At 45.5% G+C, this 20,358-nt stretch overlaps 1 protein-coding gene across 1 annotated transcript in view; it reads left to right on the top strand.

The window, feature by feature from the left end:
- Window positions 1-20,358, top strand: part of LOC128817456 (autism susceptibility gene 2 protein-like) — a 357,230-nt gene that overhangs the window by 193,981 nt on the left and 142,891 nt on the right. The window contains exon 2 of the mRNA XM_053995940.1: window positions 11,970-12,182. Coding sequence (XP_053851915.1) covers window positions 11,970-12,182 — 213 coding nt within the window. The remainder of the gene's footprint in view (window positions 1-11,969; window positions 12,183-20,358) is intronic.

The following is a 20,358-nucleotide window of genomic DNA, read 5'->3' as shown; positions in this document are numbered from 1 at the left end:
AGAAGATACAAAAGACATTTCCCACCCTGCACATCAGCTGGGAGAGAATAAGGGAGGTGCAAGAAGTACCTGCTTGGCAGGAGGCAGGGAAGGGTCCCACAGGAACACCCTGGCTGTGGTGGCTTCGCCTGATGAAGGTGAAGGGCTGCAGGGGTTTGAAAGAGGAGAGACTGGCTTTGCTGTTGTTCCCAAAATAAAAAAAACAGTGCAAGCCCTCATATGCCTTGTGGGGTGCAGCAGTTGATCACTCCTGTTTCCTGTCCAAAGGGGCTGCCTTGGTGTGGCTCTGGGAGGAGGGAGATGTGCCAGGAACCCCCTCACCCTGCAGGGCCCGTGTGCTCTCCATGAGCTGCTGTGCAGCCCCGCTGTTCCTGGGGGGGCTGCTCCATTTACCTCCCCCAGGATTTAGCACTGCAAAGCACAGATGCAATAGGATGTGGTGTTACTTCCTTTTCACAGATGAGCTCTGCTGCATGGGAGGGCTGAAGGCCCAAATTCATGGAGCCATTTATTTCCTTTGGAAAGCCAGTCAATGGGAATTAAATAGTTTTAGGCTCCTGAATACCTTCTTTGTGGTCCGGGGCTTAGCTGAGTGCTGCAGGTCACAGGGAGCACTGGTGGAGATCAGGAATTCCCACAGCCACCTCCAGGCCCCAACATTAATAATTTACCTTCCCAGTCCAGCCAGCTCTAATCCTGTGCCTGGTGATAAGGTCAGACAGGAGAGATTTGGATACCGGCCCCTACAAGCTGCTTAGAAAACAAACCTTTCCTAGGAAAGGTTTCCTTCCCAGTGCAGACTGATTTCCTGCTTATGGTTCTTATTCTCTTCAACATACTCTGTGGCTCTCGAGAGAGATGCATTGCAGAGCTTTATCTGTTCCTGCTCGAGGCAAGTTTTACAGAGAGACAGGAGTAGGGATGCTTCCTACAGCAGGAAGAGTTCAGGCAGGCAGCCGTGCCATGAAGTGGGGCTTGACTCTTAAGTGCTGCTGAAGTGATTTGATTCACAGCTTTTGTAACTCCTTGCAAGTTTGCTGCAGGCATTAGCAAAGCTCTTGACTTGAGATGTTCTGCTTTGGAACCAGATCCCCTGACTGTGCATCACTACCAAGTTAAATTTGTAGCTTCTAGGTGGCTATAAACAAGAAATATTACAGTAATTGCTTTTCCAGCCACTAAATAACCCTGAATATTAGATGACACTTCAGTTTTAAAAGATCTGTCTACAAAATATCTTGAATATTTGCAGAAGACATTATGTTTTCAGCCACAGTGTAGGAAATTGTCTTTTTCTCTGGTGTATGAGGTGGCTTTGCAAGGTCTGTTCCCTGAGATACAACTGGAGAAAGCAGCCATATCTGGTTTTTCCTGTTTATTTTTTCATGCTGTGTTCTGTGCCCATTTAACTGGAGACTCTGTATTCTACATACAAATAGAAGGAGGACCTGTGTCACCTCCTAGGAACTGTAGGTATGTACCTGGTGGGTTTTTGGATGATCCCACAAAGACTGTGGAGCATCCACTGAGCCCAGAGCTGAAGCCAGGATGTGATGCCCTCACAGCAGTGCAGAAATAGAGGTGAAAACGTGGCCTTTCCCCAGAGGGTCTGTGTTGGGCACAGGGTTTGTACCTTTGTACACAAGCAGCAGAACAGTTCTGGTATTTATTCCCTCCTGTACGTGAGTGAGCACTCTTGAGATAGGAGCAACTTAGCAATGATAAATCTTGTCTGTTATGCTAAGCTGTGCTTCTCAACCACAGAGAGGGGGATTTGCCAGTGATCAGCACCGTACAAGAATGTAATCCCTCTGGTTTTTTGATCATCAAATTTATCTTCACTGTATCTATTTCCTTGGGGAAGAATAAGCCAGCAAATGGAAAGGTTACATATTGCTCTGTTTCTTAAATTTTTATTCTTTTGCTATTTTTTTTCAGCCTGAATGCTAGAAGGTGGTTTCATTTGCAGATGGGAAGTTGAACTATTGTTTCTTTTTTCCCTCTAATTGCAAAAAGGTTCTGATCCTTTTCCTATTGAGGAATATTGCCAAGCTCACCTTGTGTTGCAGTCCTCAGGTCCTAGCTGAGCTCTCTTTCTCTCTCCTTATTTTCTGATCACTGTTCTTTCTCTTTAAAATCTTTCCTCATCAGTCTTTTTTTGGCTGTATGCCACATACCAAAACAGTGGTAGAGTCAGGGAGTTCCTAGAGAAGAGCAAAGAAAATCCAGAGCAGTATGAGATAGTAAGAGCTTGGAAAAACTGCTGTGCTGAGTAGTTCAAATTCTTGACATATCAGATCAAAAGGGTTGTTTTTAAATAGATTAACTTTTTCTTAAGGCTCAATAATTACAACCCATTATTATGTGGAGATTTTTGGCTGGGTGAAAAAATCTGCAGATTGGATTGCTCATGGATCACAGCACCTGGCATAATCCATGAGTGGTTCTGCTAATTCTGTCATTTCCTTTGCTCATTTCTGCATCCTCTGTCCTGCTGGCCTGGGTGTGCAGAGGGATGCTCTGGTTTCCCTGTGTGGGTTAAGGCTGCCTGTGTGGTGCAGAAGTGCATGGCAGGGATGTTTCCATCCATGGCAGGGATGTTTCCATCCCTCCCTACAGCAGTTTCCTCCTTGTTTTTACCTGGCTTAGCTCAGGGTGGTGTCTCTGTCTCGACTCCAGGTTTTCTCATCCAGCCTCGAGGCTGGCAGGGCAGCAAAGCCAAGTGTGTCCAGCTCAATGTGGCCAGGAGATTCTAGGGAGCATCCTGAGACCTTTGGAATGCACTGGACTTTCCTGGTGCTGCACTGTCCTCCTGCAAGACAAGGAACACAGAGGTGCTTCTGATTCCACTTACAAACCATAATACATTTTTTATGACTGCTGAGTGCTGTGCTAATGAATGGTGCCAGTGTGAGGCTGAAGTCATCTGTTCCCAGTGCAGGGGTAGCAGGGATGAGAGCTGTCTAAGCCCACATGCATTTATTGTAACCCTACAATAAGGGGGATACCCTTTAAATGTAAAATTTATTGGCCCACTAACTCCTTGCCTGGGTCTGTGGCCTGCCAACCAAAGTGCTGTTTGAATTATTCAGAGAACACAATGTGTGTGAAGGGTGGAGGAGCCCACAGCCAGCTTTGTGCCAGCTGCTCCTGCAGTGGAATTTTATTTCCCTCCAGTGAAATCTCCTGGAACATGATCAGTATGTGGAAATAATGTATAACTACAGATACAAATGTACAAAAAATTTATTTTTGGAAGAAAGTTTAAAATTTTAATTTTTTTTTTTCCATTCTAAATGAGAGAAAAAAAGGTGAAAATTAAGACAACTATTAAGACAAGTATGTGAATTATTGCTCAATTATTTAGACATACTGAAATATTTGTGTTTTATATTATTCTGTGTGGTTCTTGATAACTGTTTTCCACCATGACCAGCCCCTTTTCCAAGGATAAATATTCCTGGCCCCGCTGTGACCTGAAGCTGCCCCTTGACCCGAGGCAAGGAGCAATGGGAGATGGCAGTCCCAGCCCGTGCCCACAGGTGGATGTGCTCCTGCTCCAGATCAGGGCGGTGCCTGGGACAGTGCTGGGTCCTCGGGATCTGTATCACCACAACTGTGCCACTGGTGTGTCACAGCACAGGGGACAAACCAGCTCAGCACTGCTTCAGGGCTCCTCTCTCTGCCTTATCCCTGATCCTAACTGAGCAGTGCAGGAGCACTGGAGCCCTCTTCCCTGGCATGGAGATTTAAAGGGAGCATCCCTAGGGATTCCTCTCCACATCTCTGTTCTATTTCTCTTCATTCCTCAAACAAGGAAAATAAATATGAGCATGTGGCCCTGCTGCTCACAGGGTAAGTCAAGCACATTTATTTAAGGCTCAGCACTGTGAGATAAACCCAGGGCAGTGGGAATCCATCTCCCCTGGCTGCAGGGGCTCTGAGCAGCCTCGGGGCTCTCAGCTGGGTGCAGCACGGGAGGATGGAGGGGTTTGGACCTGTGGTGCTGGACTCAGAGCTGGGGCTGGTTCTGCTCAGTCGTGCTCAGGGAGCAGGGATGGGCTGGAGGGGCAGCACAGCCCTGGCTGCTCTGCCAGGATCAAAGCCTGGAGGTGCAGCACAACAGGTACTTACCAAAGGGGACTGAAGAGTCTGCAGGAGGAGCTGAGAGAACGTGGCTGAGATGGTGTCAGCAGAGGACACGGATCCACTGCTGGCACAGGCCAGGTCTCGCTGCTGTTTCAGCCTCAAAAAGGCAGCCCCAGGTGGGCTGGAGGTCACTGAGTCAAATCTGCAGCAAAGACAAAACCTTGGACTTTGCTGGCAATTTGTGTTAGACCTAGAAAAATCTCTAGAGAAAACACAATGGGACTTCTAGGCTGGCAGAAGCTGGCTGGAGCCAGAGCTTCAGGATCTCTTGGCAGGAGCACACAGGCTTCTGGCTGAACCAGTCAGAGCAGAATCAACTGTGTGTACTTTGCCTTCCACAAAGCCAGGCAGCTTCAAGAAAAACACTGCCATGCTCTGCAGTGGAGGCTGGCATTGCTCAGCACTTCTCAGCACCAGCTCCAAGAAGATGAGGTTTTGCTAACTCAGGCTGCACAGGCTCCAGCAATTTCTTGACTGTTCTGCACAACTGTAACATGTTATGGCACAGTATTGGAGTGACAAAATGGAGCAGGGAGGGGGGAACAACAAGGCTGAGAATACCGTGTCATGTTTGAAAAACATGAAATAAATGAATAGCAATCAATTTCTCTCATCCTCATCTTCATGTATGACACCAGCTTTTGCTAGCTCAACAGCTGGCACCAGTCTTAGATTTCCTCTACCTCCAGCTTGTATTTGATGTGTGGCATTGAGGGAGGCCGTGACACCACATTATTTTAGAAACAGCTCTTCCCTGTATCCTTATAACACATGGTAAAGCTCAGTAAAGCCCAATTTTCAGGAGTGCTCAGCTGCTGAAATCAATGAAGGTTGTGCTTCATTAGAGAAAGTGCTCTGTGGAGCCAGTTTCTCTGAAAAATTAAATCTCATGTGCTTCCCAATGAATGCTTAAAATTAGCAGATGTTTCTGACCTGAACATGTCAGGACTGTTATTGCCACCTATAAAATGGGAATCGCGAAATGCCTTTGGCAAAACAACTGTAAAATAGGCCACTGGTATTTGTTGAGCATCTATCTGATACTATCGGGAGGAGCTGTACAGAAAAGCCCTTGAGGAAATTAATCATTGTGCATTCAGAGGAGGGTGTGAATGGAGTGTCAGTAAACAAGGCCTAGGTCCACACTATGGACAAAGAGGAGCAAACAAAATCCTGAGTGGCTGCTCATTAGCTGAACACCTTCCATTCTGTGTAGGGAAATAGGAGCAGGGGATCATGTAATTAAAGATTGTATCTTGGCGTGCATGCACAAGAGGCCTGAATTAAGGTGGTGGCTGCAGCCTTAATCCTGGCCTTTCATAACTTCCAAGCCCTTGACTTTGTAACCTCAATAATGTTGCCTTAATGTATTTCTGTGTGTAGTTTAAATCGGCAGGACCTGAAAAGGCACCTTCTGTTTATCAATGCTATTGTTAACAAATGATTTTGGGATGAAAAATCAAAGCAATCTCTTTGCCACAGAAGCGCTTTCACACAACATATCTGGAGCAGACAGCAACTTGCTCTGCTATTGTTTTCCTTCCTCTGCACCCATCCCAGCATCCCCCAGCTGGCACTGCCTTTCATCCCCACTCTGTTGCACAACCCCTTCTGTACAACACTGAACCACTTTGTTTTCAAATTCCAGAGGAGATGCAGGAGGCAACAGATTGCAACTTTAAGCAATCAAAGCAAACAAAACAAGATGAAACCTTTCTGTGGAGGTCTTGTGGCTTGAAGGAATTGCTGGGATTAATGGATGGGCTACTGCACCCGATGTCGTTGACATCACACCTCTCTTCACTAGTCCCTTGTGTTTCAAAATACCGTAATAGTGACACTGAGAATTCTTTTCTCTTCTGCATTGTGCCTTACACCTGCCTGCCTTTCCCCCCGGTGTTATTTTAAGAGTGTTTGCAAATTTCTTCCCCCAAAATAAATGCTTCTGAGAAACTAGTAATTCATCAGAAGAATACACAGTACATTTAACTGTTTTATCTGGAGGTAAATTAATGGTTATTATAAACATCTCATTTTATTTTCTAGTTTTGATTAGAAGGACTTGTCAGTGCATTATTTTCAGACCTTTACATCTTGTTTCTGCTGGAATTGAACCAGCAAATTATGAAACATGAGAGAGATATTGAAGATCTGGGCATTTTTATCCATCATCTGTAAAAACTCTCCAATGTAACAGAAACACAATAGGAGTTGATGGGGACTGTCAAGATGGGATGCCAAATTGGGTACCCAGACTAGCAGTGTTTCTGAGGGGTTTTGGTTCAGTTTGTGCAGCTGTTGGTGCAGGTTTGGGTTTGGTTTGTGCAGCTTTAGGTTCAGTTTGTGCAGGTTTGGGTTTGGTTTATGCGGGTTTGGGTTCAGTTTGTGCAGGTTTGGGTTCAGCTTGTGCAAGTTTAGGTTCATTTTGTGCAGGTTTGGGTTCGGTTTGTGCAAGTTTAGGTTCAGTTTGTGCAGGTTTGGGTTCAGCTTGTGCAGGTTTGTGTTCAGTTTGTTGAGATTTGGGTTTGGTTTGTGCAGGTTTGGGTTCGGTTTGTGCAGGTTTGGGTTCAGTTTGTGCAGGTTTAGGTTTGGTTTGTGCAGGTTTAGGTTTGGTTTGTGCAGGTTTAGGTTGGTTTGGGTTCAGTTTGTGTGTGTTGCTGTCCTGGATTCCCCTGTGTGATGCTTCCCTGGGAGGGTGGGCAGGCCCTGGCACAGGGTGCCCAGAGCAGCTGTGGCTGCCCCTGGATCCCTGGCAGTGCCCAAGGCCAGGCTGGACAGGGCCTGGAGCAGCCTGGGATGGTGGAAGGTGTCCCTGCCCTGGCAGGGGTGGCTCTGGATGGGATTTAAGGTCCCTCCCAACCTAAACACTTCTGAGATTCTGTGCTGGCCAAGCTGTAGGATTTCTCTCAGCTGTACCCTGCAGGCATCCTAATACCTTGCCAGCTGAACCTCTGTACCCAGTGCAGTGGGTGAATGTGGGGGGTGGTGGTTTTGCTGTGGTTTCTGGTTCTGTGCTGTTCCCTTTGGCTGTTTCTTGCTTCCCCCATGTCCTATCCCGTCCCTCAGAGCTGCTGCAGCTGACAGCAGGCTCAGGATGCAACTGGGAAAGAATTTCAAATCGACTTTTGTAGCTACTGAAAATGTATTTTCCTTTTCCCTTAATTAGCTTCTTCCTTCTGCACTAGTGTTCCCGATCAAAGGTGAATTGTTTGTACCTTGAAAGGCTCCAGAAGTGCCTTTCTTACAGTTCTGTTTGACACAAACCTTTGGATGTCTGAATAGTGAAGATATTAGAATAGTGAAGGGCAGACTTCAAGCTTGATTTTCTAAATACTTGTGTTTAAAGTGGAGTATTACACTGATATTTCATAACGGTTTGATGTTTTAAAAAATGTCTAATTTCTTTATACTTTATTCTTGGAGTGAAGGGTAAATTGTTGGGCTCTGATATAAAGCTGTAAAAGACTTTAGCAAGAACCTGAGGAGCAAATAATTGGAATATAGTTGTAGACAGTTACAATTGTAATTTGGTTTAACTAGCACTGCAGTGTAAACTACTCCTGTTTTTAATAACCAATTTTAAAAGTTGTATTTTACTGAGGTCACTCAGTGCAAATTCAGAAAACAAGTTTTTACAACATTGGAATTGTAGTGATAATCCACAAGGATGGTTTGGAAAGGTCAAGGCTTGAAATCCCTGAGCAGCACCTGAAATGTTCATCCAGGGAAATTTCTGCAGTGTATTTGCTACACACTGTGCTTACAGTGTTGTTTTTCATCCAGCATTCCCAAGGAAAAATCCTGTAATAAGGGGTGGAACAGAGTTATTCACATGTAGTTTTTAAGGAATTGTCAGAGGGCAGGGGTGGGCAGTGATGGGCTGGCTCTGGGGTGGGGTTCAGGGGGGTGATGAGTGTACCCCACAAAACCCTGCTCTGCTGCCACTGAGGGTTTGATGTTTAATCAGGGAGTTGTCATTTATGTAGCAAGAAGATGGACTTGGCTGAAATAAATCAGGCACAGCTCCCTGAAAGACCTGATGAGAATGCAGTGTCCTTCCAGCCTCCTACCATGAGAAATGATCACTGATGACCTGGGGGCTGCTTCTCCTCCCCTGCGCCGGGCAAGGCTGGGCTGAGGCTGTGGCTGCAGACTGCAGCCAGGTGATTGCAGTGCCCTGCCAGGCAGGAGCCTGCTCTGCTCCACGGGCCCTTCCTTCCCTGCCAGGGCACCTACAGCAGGATCAGCCTGATGAATGTGCCCAATCGAAATAAAACAAATGGAAATTTTTTTAGATTATACAGTACACTCGTAAATATTAATGCCCTTTTGTATTGAATTGCGTGTAATTACATATTTATACATTTAAGTCACCTTCCTGATACACTTAAGGCACTTTACTGATGAAAGATATCTCTGAAAGAGATGGTTTTAAACTGTGCCTAATACGTTTGTAGGATTTACTCAATAATGTGTGGGCTTGTATGCTGGCAGGAGAGGAGAAAAACCTCCATTAAAGACTGCAAGTGTTCATGGGGTCTGCTGCTCAGGCTGAATCCACTCCATGGGTAGCTGCTGAAAAATACGTCTCGACATGAAATATTACTACATCTTCTTATCTGTGTAGATAAGGTCTGTGCAGTCCTGTCACCTTAGAGTAATTACAGCTTATTACTCTAATCATGATGATGCCTGAAGACTGTAATTAAGATTGTGCTGGCTAATGTACTCACACACGGCATGGTACAGCTATTGTCCTATCTAAACAAGGGAAAGATAAAAACGGGATGAGGGAGAAAGGGCAGAAGTGGGGAAGTGATTTATGCAGGGCCGTGGTTCCCAGCCAAGCGCTGCCTCCACAGAGCCTGGGGGCTCCACGGGCCACAATCTGAGACAGTCCCGGCAGTCTGCACCTCAAACACCAGGAGAACGCCCTGGGGAGAGCTCTATTCAAGCTACTTTTAATGCATCTTGTCCACCTGTGTCTAAGATTCTTTTATCATGTCCTCTTGCATGTCCTCATCTAGTCTGAGGTGAAGAATTTAACACACATTTCTAAGCACATATTTATTTTCAGGCCAAGTCGTGTCTCTGTTGAAATCCATGAGAGGCTCTACCCCACAAGTCCCTCACAAAGGGTTTGATCCCCAGTACTCTCATTTTCCTCACACTGGTGTCAGCTGGTGAAAAGCTCTCCTGGAGGAACAGGGTTGTCTAAACACCAATCCTTATGGCTGAATTTCACAGCAAGTCCACCTACCCAACAGGATTTAAGGCCCCTTTCACAAGTTAGGCACATCTGGAGCTCCTTGGTGTCTCTGCTTTGAGCAGAAGAGGAACATCCCTTCACTTTGAACACTCCTGCCAGTCCTTCCTTCTGCCTTGGAAGGCGCCTTTCCCTCCAGGCTGGGGAAGGCTTTGTGGATTTGGTGTCACTCATCTTGCCATGGGTGTGTGAGCAGATTCCTTCCTCCCAGTTCTCCTGGGCTCCAGGTTCTTCGGGTGTATCTGACAATCTGTGAAGCTCATGCAGTTGTCTGGAGGATGGGCTCTGGGGAAGGGTCATCCCAGGTACATCCACAGGGATCTGCTGAGTCTGACCCATCTCCCACCCCCCTTAAAGCTATAGGAACAACTTATTTCTTGATGGAAGTGCCTGGCCCCTTTAGACATTTTATAACTTCTGGAAGCCTGCCACTGTTTCATTTAGATCACTCACAGCTGGGGGAAAAATCCCACAAAAGCTACTTAGTCATTAGAAGATTTTTTTTTTCCAGAAAGTTTTCCCTTTGTTCACTCCTTCAGCCTTTCATATTTACAGTGAATCCTCTTGAATAGCATTTGTATCTACAAACATGAGCTCTGTGTTTTAACAGAAGTTTTTGCTGGTATAATGTTCTACTCATAAAACATTGGATTTTTTTTATGCTGACCTGAAAAAAAAAAGAATTGTTAGCAGCATGATAGCTATCCTAAGTTACAAATCAGTTCTAACATAAAACTCCTGCTGTTTTATAACCTGCCCTTGCTGTCCAGGAGGTCCAGGTGTAGTTTTATGAAGCTGTTGATGGGGAGCACTGGTGAAATGGTTACTGCACCTGAGAATTTGCCTTCCTGCATTTATGGTATGCAGCTAAACCTAAAACCTTCCTGGGAAGGTGGGCTGAGGAAAGAGCTTTTTCCTGCTTTTAATTTCCTTGGGCAGCTCCGTAGGATCCCTCTGCTTGTGCACAAGGAGATCCCAAAGCATTTTAGGAAGACCAGTGCTACTCCTGAGCTCTTTCTCAGTAGGGGCAGGGAGGGACCAGTGAGCAGACACAGGTGGTTTCTTAAATTACTAATCCTGTCTTGTAGCTAAGGATGCTCCAATTCTCTTTCATGAAGTTGGATAAGGCTCCTAACTTTTTGGATAGGAATAACACTGCGAAGAAAAACCCAGGGAAAAGTCTTGTGGTGCCTTAGGTGAAGAAAAGGTGTAAAAAATGTCTTATAGCTTCTGTTCAGTACTCCCATCTTTAATGCCTGTAAAATCATTCCCTTTGCTGAGTATCAAATTTGAACAATGACTGTCTTCAGTTTAATTAATCATCTCATTGGTTTCAGTTATGAATTTTGTGAAGCTCTTGTGTTTTAGAGAGTCATTTAGGGAGCAGTCTTTAATTAAAGCCAAACTGCTTTTTGCCTTTAGGCATGTTTTTTTTGCATAAAAAGGTGCCATAATTTGAATTATATTCTCCTGAGCCTCAGTCTTTATGTGACACGGGGACCAATAGCCCTTCCTGCTGTCAATTATAATATTAAGTGACTGTAAACAACAGCTGAAAGGTTCACAAGATTACCCAGCTCCTTATGGTGGGCATGGAAGCTTCTGGCCCAAGCAGCCAGGCACGTTAGCAGAGAGTGCTGAAAGCACAGCCCTGCTTCAGTAACCTCCCCTCCCAGGGCAGCACCAGACCCCAGCGTGGGCAGCCCTAGGAGTAGATGTGACTCAGCACGTTGCATTTATTGGATGCAGAATCTGCACTGTAATTTACATCTTCTCAATAGCATCTCATTCTTCTCTCCTAATGAATTGTCCAGCCTCCTCTTCCTCTGCCTGTAATTCTGTGCTGCTGAAAAAGATTCATTTCAAGTAGCATTTATCTGAAATGAAAATAGGGATTCTGTGTGTTGCAGGTTGTTTCTAAGAAAACAGCTGTGGGCTAAGTGACACAACTCACATTTGTGTTACAAGAGTGGAGTATTTTTTATAGACAGACATTGATTCTGGGGGTTAAAGGGTCAGTGACAAAGTTTTCAAATACAAGTGGCTTTTTTCGTGCACTTTTCACCCCTCTCCCTGAGACTTGGAAATCTACTGCTTAAGTCAGGCTTGAGGGAAGCATGCCCTGAAGTCAATGGAGATTCATTGGCCTTAATTGGATTTAGGTCAGCTCGTGCCTTGGCTTCTCAAATACAAGAAATAATAAGAATAAATATTGAAAAGACAAGCATTGTCTAAATCAAAGCAGATTGTTAATTTAAGCATTATAAACAAATGCTGTCTTCTAAATGTGTGCTCTCTTGATACATGAGATGCTTCTGAGAATTGAGGTTGACTGTATGAAGTCTCAAGGGGGATGTGTCTCCTTCCATGCACTCACTTCATCCTGCCAATTTTATTTAGCATTTGCCTATCTTTTGATTAAGAGGACATCAGGGAAGAGTGGGTTGGTTCCTTTTCTGGTGACTGCAGCATTGCCCTGAGAGTGCTTTGCAGGTCACCTGGAACCAAGCCAGAGCTGTAGCTTGACCACGGTGTTTTTCTCCTCCCTCTGCAGAAGGACATAGCTCTGAAACCTCAGGAACGTGTGGAGAAGCGACAGAATCCTCTAGCCAAGAAGAAAAGGGAAGCACTTACCAATGGGCTGTCATACCTTCCAAAAAAGAACAGGCTCCACCACCACCACCAGTACAGCTCCGACCGGGAAAATGACCGGAACCTGTGCCAGCACCTTGGGAAAAGGAAGAAGTTACCGAAGGGCCTCAGACAGGTGGGAGACAAGTTTCCTGCTGCGGGGAGGGAGGGCTCTGCCCGTTGGTTCATGGTATGTAGAAGCCAATTTCTCATTTTGTGGGATCGCTTATTTTAATGCTTTTGTGGTTGTTTCGTTCTCGGGCTCTTGGGTGTGATGTGGTGCAGTCACACTGGCAGAGGTCCACTGAGAGGGAGAGCAGGCGGTGCATTGATGCTGATCTGATAAATAAATGTGTAAAGGTGGGAAGAGCTTTCCACAGGCTGGCTGTGGGACTGTCAGGGCAAACAAATGGTGTCCCTCTGTGGTTGCGAGGCCAACTTTGGCCTATAAAGAGCTTCTTGTCTTCAGGCTTTGTACACAGAAGCAGAAGAGCCCTCTGAACATCCAGGGTGAGGTGAGGCAATTGCAAGAAGGGCAGCTGTTAATCAAGGCAAAGCTTTAAGGCTGATTAGAGTGTGAGGAGCTCATTTGTGAGGTGTCAGTGGTGCTGGTGTCTGCTCCCCTGGGTTACTGATCACCCACCTTGAGCAAGAACTTCTGCATTCCCAACAGTGGTGGGAGTGAGCAGGCAACAGCCAGGATTGCAAAGCTGGAGGCTGAAAACATTGGATTTGTCTTCGTGACTGTGCAGTGTTGTGTTTGTTGTGCTTTTTAAGGAAGAAAGCGTGACAAGTGTGATTTCTGTGATGGTGGTAATAGTACATAGTAGTAGTGACTAGGTCAGCTTTTGCCTGTATTTGAGTGATATTAATGACACTTGAACTAAAATTTAAACATTTAATGGGGATGGTTGATATTCATGGAATCAGTTTTCATCCTTGTTCAGTACCTTGCTTTGCAGAGAAACTTGTAGCAAATAGTGAGAATTCACTGCTTCTCATTTTGTGAGTTCAGGGAGATGGAAGGAACATCGAGGATGACAAGTATGCTGAGTTGTATTCAATTTTGATATGCACAGTTAGAGAAGCTGGGAAGAAATAGGTTTTCATGATAATTTTGAAGCCTATATGTTAAGCTGCATACAGGAATATAGTAAGAGATTATACAGTTCTTTAGCAGAGCAAAGAAACTGCAAAATGCCTGTTCCACACTACCAGCTGTTAAGGGTGTTTCTTCTGATTTAATTTTATTTGGTATTTCAAAGGAAGGTGAGGCAAACTCTTCAGGATAGTTGGTGCAATTATTCCATTCCTAGAAGATGCTGAAGGTTGCTGTGTTTCCTTGACTGTTTCCTGTGTTCACCGTGGTCTCTGTTCTGTTTTGGTCTGTCAGACTGACTGTGTGCACTGCGAGCTCTCCTAGTGGGGCCTAATGTCAGGTGGAACCTTTTTTCTGAAATTCTGAAATTCTGCCCAGAATTTCATCTGTGAAGGAAACTGGCCTCCCTGCTGATGGAGATTATTTGTGAGGTTGTGTTTTTGGGAATGAATATGCATTGGCTTGGAAGGTATTGAGTTGACAAATGTCATGGAAAATGCTTTTCCCTTGTGCTGACAAATCTGAGTACTCTGCCTAATTCCTAAGGCATAAGACTGAGAGGAAATAAAGTATCTTGCTCAATATAAATGTAATACATTTGGTATTGCTTTTAGAGGTAGAGTTCCTCAGATAAGAACATTTAAGTCTTATGAACAGTTTAGTATGTGCTGACAAACATATACAGCTTTGGCACTTAACATGGAAAAATGATGTCATGGAAAAGTTGTTTGGAAAGACATGCCCACCACCTATACAAAGAGTTTTGGGTAGGCATTTTCTGACCTCTTTCAAGACAAATGGTGAAGAGCACAAAAGAAGGAGGAGATTGATAAATTCTGAGCATGTTTTTTTTTTTTTTCTGGTCATGTTACATTTTTCCTCCTCAAGTGACTCTTGGCTACACACCTTGGGTTGCTTTCCCCACCCAGGTCCATCCCACTGAATCCCTGGGCTCCTGAAGGGGAAGCAGATTTGCTTGTCAACCTTCTCAGACAGCAGTGAGCCAAGAGCTGGGGCCACTGTGGTTTGTGTGTGACACAGCGGAAGTGTCCTCACTTAAAGTTCAGGAGGCTTCTGCATGTATACAGTGTCCTTGCTGAATTAGGGCTTTATATTTGAGACACAAACAATTTATCCTGCCTCTCCTGTCCCTGGGGGAATCCTGAATTGTCACCTGTGATTACTGTAACTGGATGGCAGGATGCGATCTCAGAGCTGTCACTTGCACCCCTGTGCTTGCATAAGACCTTGGCCGCAGTCTGTCCTTGCTGGGAAACGTTTTATACCTGGAGATGTCATTCATTGCTTTTCCAGTGGTTAACAGTCCTGTTGGATATGCTTTCCTGTGAAATCTGTTATCTGCTGGAAGTAACTCTCACTGCAGGATTTAGGGTATGAAGCTCCCTTGTCAAACAGATTTAGTTGAAGTCAGCTATTGAAAGCATTGCTAATTAGTTTTCAGAGAAAATCCTTGCAGTATTCATGCAGGTATTTATCCAGCTCTGCTGAAATGCCTACAGGTTTATTGAAATCCAGAAAATGTGAAACTGTAGGTTAATTAAGGCTCATATTTTACTAGCGAGAAGACTTTTGAACTCTGCTTTGTGAGCTTTTATAAATGTACTTATTAAATGCCTCAAGGAAATTTTAGTTGGCGTTAAGCAAACATAAGACTCATCAGAATATTTCTCCACCATTTTAAATTTAATTTCCTTTACGTTAATTGGTGATGGCATGTTTTTATGTGCTTTCTGCAAAAATCATTTGGAAATCTTAAAGTGAACATTTTTAAACTAGTAAAAGGGTGGCAAACATTTTTAATGGCTTTTAATGAGATTTTATTCCTCGAGGTCTGAGCACAGTGGGGCATACCAGGAAACAATGAGCTTTCAGGGCAGAAGGAGGGTTGAGAGTATTTTGATAATGAGGGAGAAGGATCATTTCTCTTTGTTCAGTGTGTGTGATTTGAAAGGAGCAGAACACACTGACTTGTGCTACCTCCACCATTTCCTTCACTGTTTTTCTTCATCTGGTGGGAGGTTCTTTCACCTTCTTGCAGAAGAGAATAATTTCTGGATATGCTTCTGAACCAGGAGTGTGTGTGTTGGGCAAGGGGTGCCTTGGCTGGCTCATGTGTGCACGAGAGCCGGCAGCTGCTGGGCTCTGCCTTCACCACCTGATTCCAGAGACGCTTCCAGAATATCAAATCCCAACCCCAGATACTGAAAGAGAGCAGAGAAGGAGACAAATGGTAATAAATAGGAGCGGATGATAAATAGAGGGAAGAAAACTCATGATGGAGAAATGAATTAGGAGGTAAATTATAATGAGATAAAGGAAAAAATGGGAAGAACAGGAGCAGAAGATACACTGCTGACTCTGGCTACAAGTGTTATAGACCACTGGCTTTCACCTCGTGGTCCATTACATGAATCAATTAAAGGGGAGGGAGGGGAGTGCTGAAGCTGTTCTGTCTCAGAATTAAGTCCACGATCCTGAAACGGAGTATTTTGGAGTTAAGTAAACAAAATGAATTAAGCATTTATAATTTAGCTTGTAGAGGTATGTATTGAATTTTAACCTTTTACTTAAGAAACCTCTGCCTGGTACAAAGGGCATAGGAAAATGCAAATTTCTGAAGCTTTTTGCATAAAGAACAATACCAGAAGAGGCAAAGAACCCAGATAAAGAAGCTCCTCTGTCTCCAAGCCTATCAAGACTGACAGACGTACTCAGATAAGCACCAAAGGACCGAAAGCGCACGCGCAGAGAGGAAAAGTTCAAAAGTTCAATCATGAGGAAGACCACAATCTTCAGCCTCAGGACCACCGAGAGACCCCCGTGCGACCACCACAGCAAACCACGCGTGCCCAGAAGGGCGTGGACCTATTTAGCATGAGAGGCGAGGACAGGCGGGGCCAGGGGTTGAATATGCATGAAAAAGTTGTGCAATGTATTGCATATGGAACACCTCTGGGAATAAAGGCGTGGGTCAGACTGAGGCTCGGGGCACAAGTTTTGGAGAGCTATCTCACTTGTGCCGGGTGCTGACATACTTACCCACTTCATAACTACCCCAGGGTGTGGAGTCTATTTATTTATTCCGCGTATCGCTTCAATCCCCTCGGCAGTCTCACCCTGAATGTACACATCCTAAATCTGAGACTGCTGAGCCTTTGGGTGGCTGATCTGGACAGCCACCGTTGTCCCCTGCCGTTGTTGTTCTCTGCCACGGTCACTCGAGAGCACCCCGTGCTTCTGTGTTGCTTTAGTGCCAGCACCCTTGGCCCCCGGTGCCGAGGTGCAAAGCTGCGGTGCAGAGGGTGAGCCCTGCGGCCAGGGCGGCGGGTGCAGCTCCAGCGCTGCTGCCCGCGGCGGCTCCGGAGCGGCGGGCGGTGCCAGCTCCGCGGCTGCGGTGGCTCCGCGCGGGGAGCGCAGCAGATGGGCCGGGTTGTCACCGGCGCTGTGATCCCGGGGAGCGCTGACTGTGCTGACAAGCGATTTACAATGTGCTATTTACAGTTTGGGTTTGCAGGCTCTCAATGACATCTGAGTGCTCTTTAGCAACTGCTCTCATTATTACTTTTCTAAGAGCTGCTAATTGAAAATGAAATTGTGGGTGGGCTCTGGGAGTGCTGTAGCAGCTACAAGGACGATACACAGCCACGGAGAACGGTTTCATTTCTTGGACTCCCTACTGTAGCTCTGTGCAAGGGAAGAAATGGGGACATGTTTGTGCAGTGTGAGGTCAGACACCTTGGAAATCCTGCCTACAGCATGCAGCACCCGCAGTGGGTGATAAAGGCTTGAACCTCCTTGAACATCGCTGCTGGGATTTGGGATTCCTTTACTGGCAGCCAGTGCATTTCAGTGACTATAAAACTTCTGAAGATCAGGAAGGAACCTAGGCTGTGAAACTACCCTGTGCAGGGCAGCACAGGGGAATGGAAGCTGTATATGGGATTTTGGGGCTGCTTTTGCAGTGCTGGAGGTCTGGCTTTTTATGAAGTGACAGGAAACATCAGTACTGACTGGTAGAATGTGGGACAAAGTCACACGCCCTGGTAGTACCAGCCAGGATCAGGTCAGCAGGGATGTGGCCACACATGGAAAGGGAGATAATGTTCCCATTCTGTATGTAAAGGGAGAAGTTGCTTGCTTTAGGGTTTTTTTCAGATTCAAGATGATAGTGTGGCCACTTTGGAATGAGTGGATTTGCTGTTTGTGCTGCAGCCTACATGGTGTGGTTTGATTCTATGCCAGTGTTGCAAAAGTCTGAAGGCACCTACAAGTGTCACCAGCAACAGGACCTGCTGGGGCCACTGGTTTAAAAAAACTGGGTTGGTATCATGTCACTCAAAGCACTAGTTATTAATCTAGCATGTCAAGCAACATTTATTTTGAAAAATAACCCATGAAATTGTGAAAAAAAAAAAAAACAGATTACAGCTCTGAAAGAATAGAAAGGGCCATATCTGGATAACTGTTCTTTGAGGTTATTTCACAGCATGAGTGGGTGCAGTAATACAGTGGGAGAAGATGTTTGTGTGATAAAGGGGATGGGTAGATCTGGGCTTTGAGAACCCTTTGTAGAATAGCAAAAGGGAAAGAGATTTGTGGGGAAGGAATGAAGAGGTGAGGCTTTGCAGAGGTGTAGGCTAGGCTTTGTGGGGTTTTTGAGGGGTAAATGTTACACATGGTGTGCAAATAGAGGGGGATGCCTAGAAAGGGGACAGGTTTTGTGAGCCAATATCCTCTGTCTCTGCTAATGTCCAGTTCAGTTTATCCAGTGCACCATGTGCTGTGGAAATGCTGAGTGCTTCATGCTGGCCAGTTGGTAATTTCACCCTTGGCAGGGACCCACACTTTATTTTCACACATGCACAGTGTGTGGATTCCTGTCTGTGTGGGAGCATGTGCTGAAAGCTGGGCTGCCATTCAGTCCCCTTCTCGTTTCCCGTTTGGAAAGCGCCGTGGGTGACAAACAGTGTTTGAATTACAAGCATTTTGTGATTCTCAACTGCTGTTTGCCTCTGATCAGAGGCCACAGAAATCTCCAGCTGCACTTAACCCGCAGTCGCCGTATCCCGTGCGTCATCTGTGAAGGCACCCAGCTGCTCAAAAGCATCCAGACAACTTCTGGGCCTTGATAATATATAATTGAGCTCAATGGGCACAGAAAAGACTGTTGTTCTCTGCAGAAAGGACTGAAAAATGATGTGTGTGGCTTCGTGTGCCTGTTGTTCCATGCTGCACATCCCCCCGGCGTCCCCGAGCTGCTGAATGGGCACGTTGGATTCCAGGAGAGCACACACAAAGCCAGGCTTGGGGAGCCAGGAGAGCACACAAAGCCAAGCTCAGGGAGTGCAGAGCTGGTCCTGGGACGCTGCTCTGGGCCGGGGCAGGGCTCTGCTCAGCCAGAACAAACCCCTCCAGTCACTGATCAGTGCTCAGGGAGCTGCCACTCCACCCAATGCTTGCCCGCAGTGACGTGTCACAGGCATCCCCCCCTCATAATCACCAGTTTCACCTGCAATTTTTCAATAAGCCATTGAATTATACCTCTCTAAATGACACACTGCAAATCCAGCAGGTCCTAATTGCTAATGATGGTTCTGAAAGACTTTCATTTGACTGTAATTAGGTTTGCAAGCAATCAGCTGCCCTTATCAGGATGGAAACACATATAATGTAAAATACAGGCTGGTGGGAAGGGAGAGATTTCTTAAAAGGAGGAGGGAAAAGGAAGATGTTTTATTAGCAGAAGCTGTGACATATTTTAACACCTTGAAAACATCATGTGTGAAATTAATTCTGCTCAGTATTATACCATCTGGCAATGTTATTGTTCTGTATATATTGCCATGTAAGTGTGCTTTTTTCGTCTGGGTATGAGCCTGTGTTTGAAATAGTAAACATGAGTCAAATTGATTACCCAGGATGTTATCCCTGCTAGAAGGCTTAAAAATACATTTTGGGAAGTCCCAGGGACTCAAAATGGCTTCTCCATGGAGAGCTCCCCTTGCAGGGCTGATGAGGGTGGAAGCAAAGGGCCTGGTTTTTGTCATGCCCCTGTGCTGTGAATGAGTGTATGTGCCCAGAGGTAAGAGGACCTCTACCCAGATGTTGTTTATTGATGCTGAAGTAGCAAATGCCTGTATCTCTGCCTCAGAAGCACTGCATTTGTATGTTGGTTTGATCCTGTCTGTGTGCTGCTCTGTGCACTGCCCAGCTCAGACCTTGCTGTGCGTGAGCAGCTTCAGCACCACTGCAGGCACAGAGTCCCCAGGTGCAGACCCAGAACAATACAAGCTTAAAACTTGGTTAGAGGCTGGTTTGGCCACTCTGGATGAAATATCAGCTGTTGGGCAGTGTGGACTGTCCCTTAACCGGGACTCAGAATGGCCATTAGCACCTGACCTGGTGACTGGGATTGTTGCGATACTTCTGGCTGGTGGAGCTTGTACAGCCAAGGAGGAGCGTGGAGGAACTCAGGTCACATCTGGAACAGGCAGTGGGATATTAAGATCTCCCCCATTTCTCTAAAGCTGATGGTGTGAGCTGGGCTGTGGCAGAGGAAGGGTTTCTTTGCCTCCTGTGCTTGCGCCTGCCGTCGCTGTTGTGTTGAGTGTGATCAGGCTTGCAAGAAAATGAGGAATGTTGGTGTGTTTTTATTTCTAATGCAAATATTGCCACTCTATCTGCTCTGCCCTGCTGCATTTCACTTTGACTCCAGTTTGCTCTGACACAGAGCTGCAGAGATGTCACCATGCTGTTACCTGACCAGGTAATGCTGTGGCAAAGGAAGGGCCCCTGTGTGCACCACCCACCCAGTGTGACGCAAACTCCCAGCAAATTCCAACTGAAAAAAGGGAGATTAGAAACTGTCACTTTTGGGCTCACCTAATTATATTAACCAATTAGACATCTTGAGAATTTTAGTAAAAAAAAATAGTTTCTTGTGCACTGAGCAGCTATTGTCTCTCAGGATTATCTTTTCTTTTAATGTTGGCACCCTACTTTAATTGAAAACTTAAATGATTGTTAAATGTGCCAGGAATTGGACCATATTTTAAATGCTCAATGCAATCAATTGCTGTCTTAAAAGTTTCCATGCATGTTACCAGTAAGGAATTAAACAAAAAATTAATTTTGACTGAGTCTGCCTGGAGATAAATTAAATGCTAGTTTAAGTATTATAAGACAGTATAAT

This window comes from Vidua macroura, chromosome 20 (assembly GCF_024509145.1).
Source record: "Vidua macroura isolate BioBank_ID:100142 chromosome 20, ASM2450914v1, whole genome shotgun sequence".
Taxonomy (NCBI): Eukaryota; Metazoa; Chordata; class Aves; order Passeriformes; family Viduidae; genus Vidua; species Vidua macroura.
This window is presented reverse-complemented; position numbering and strand designations above follow the sequence as displayed.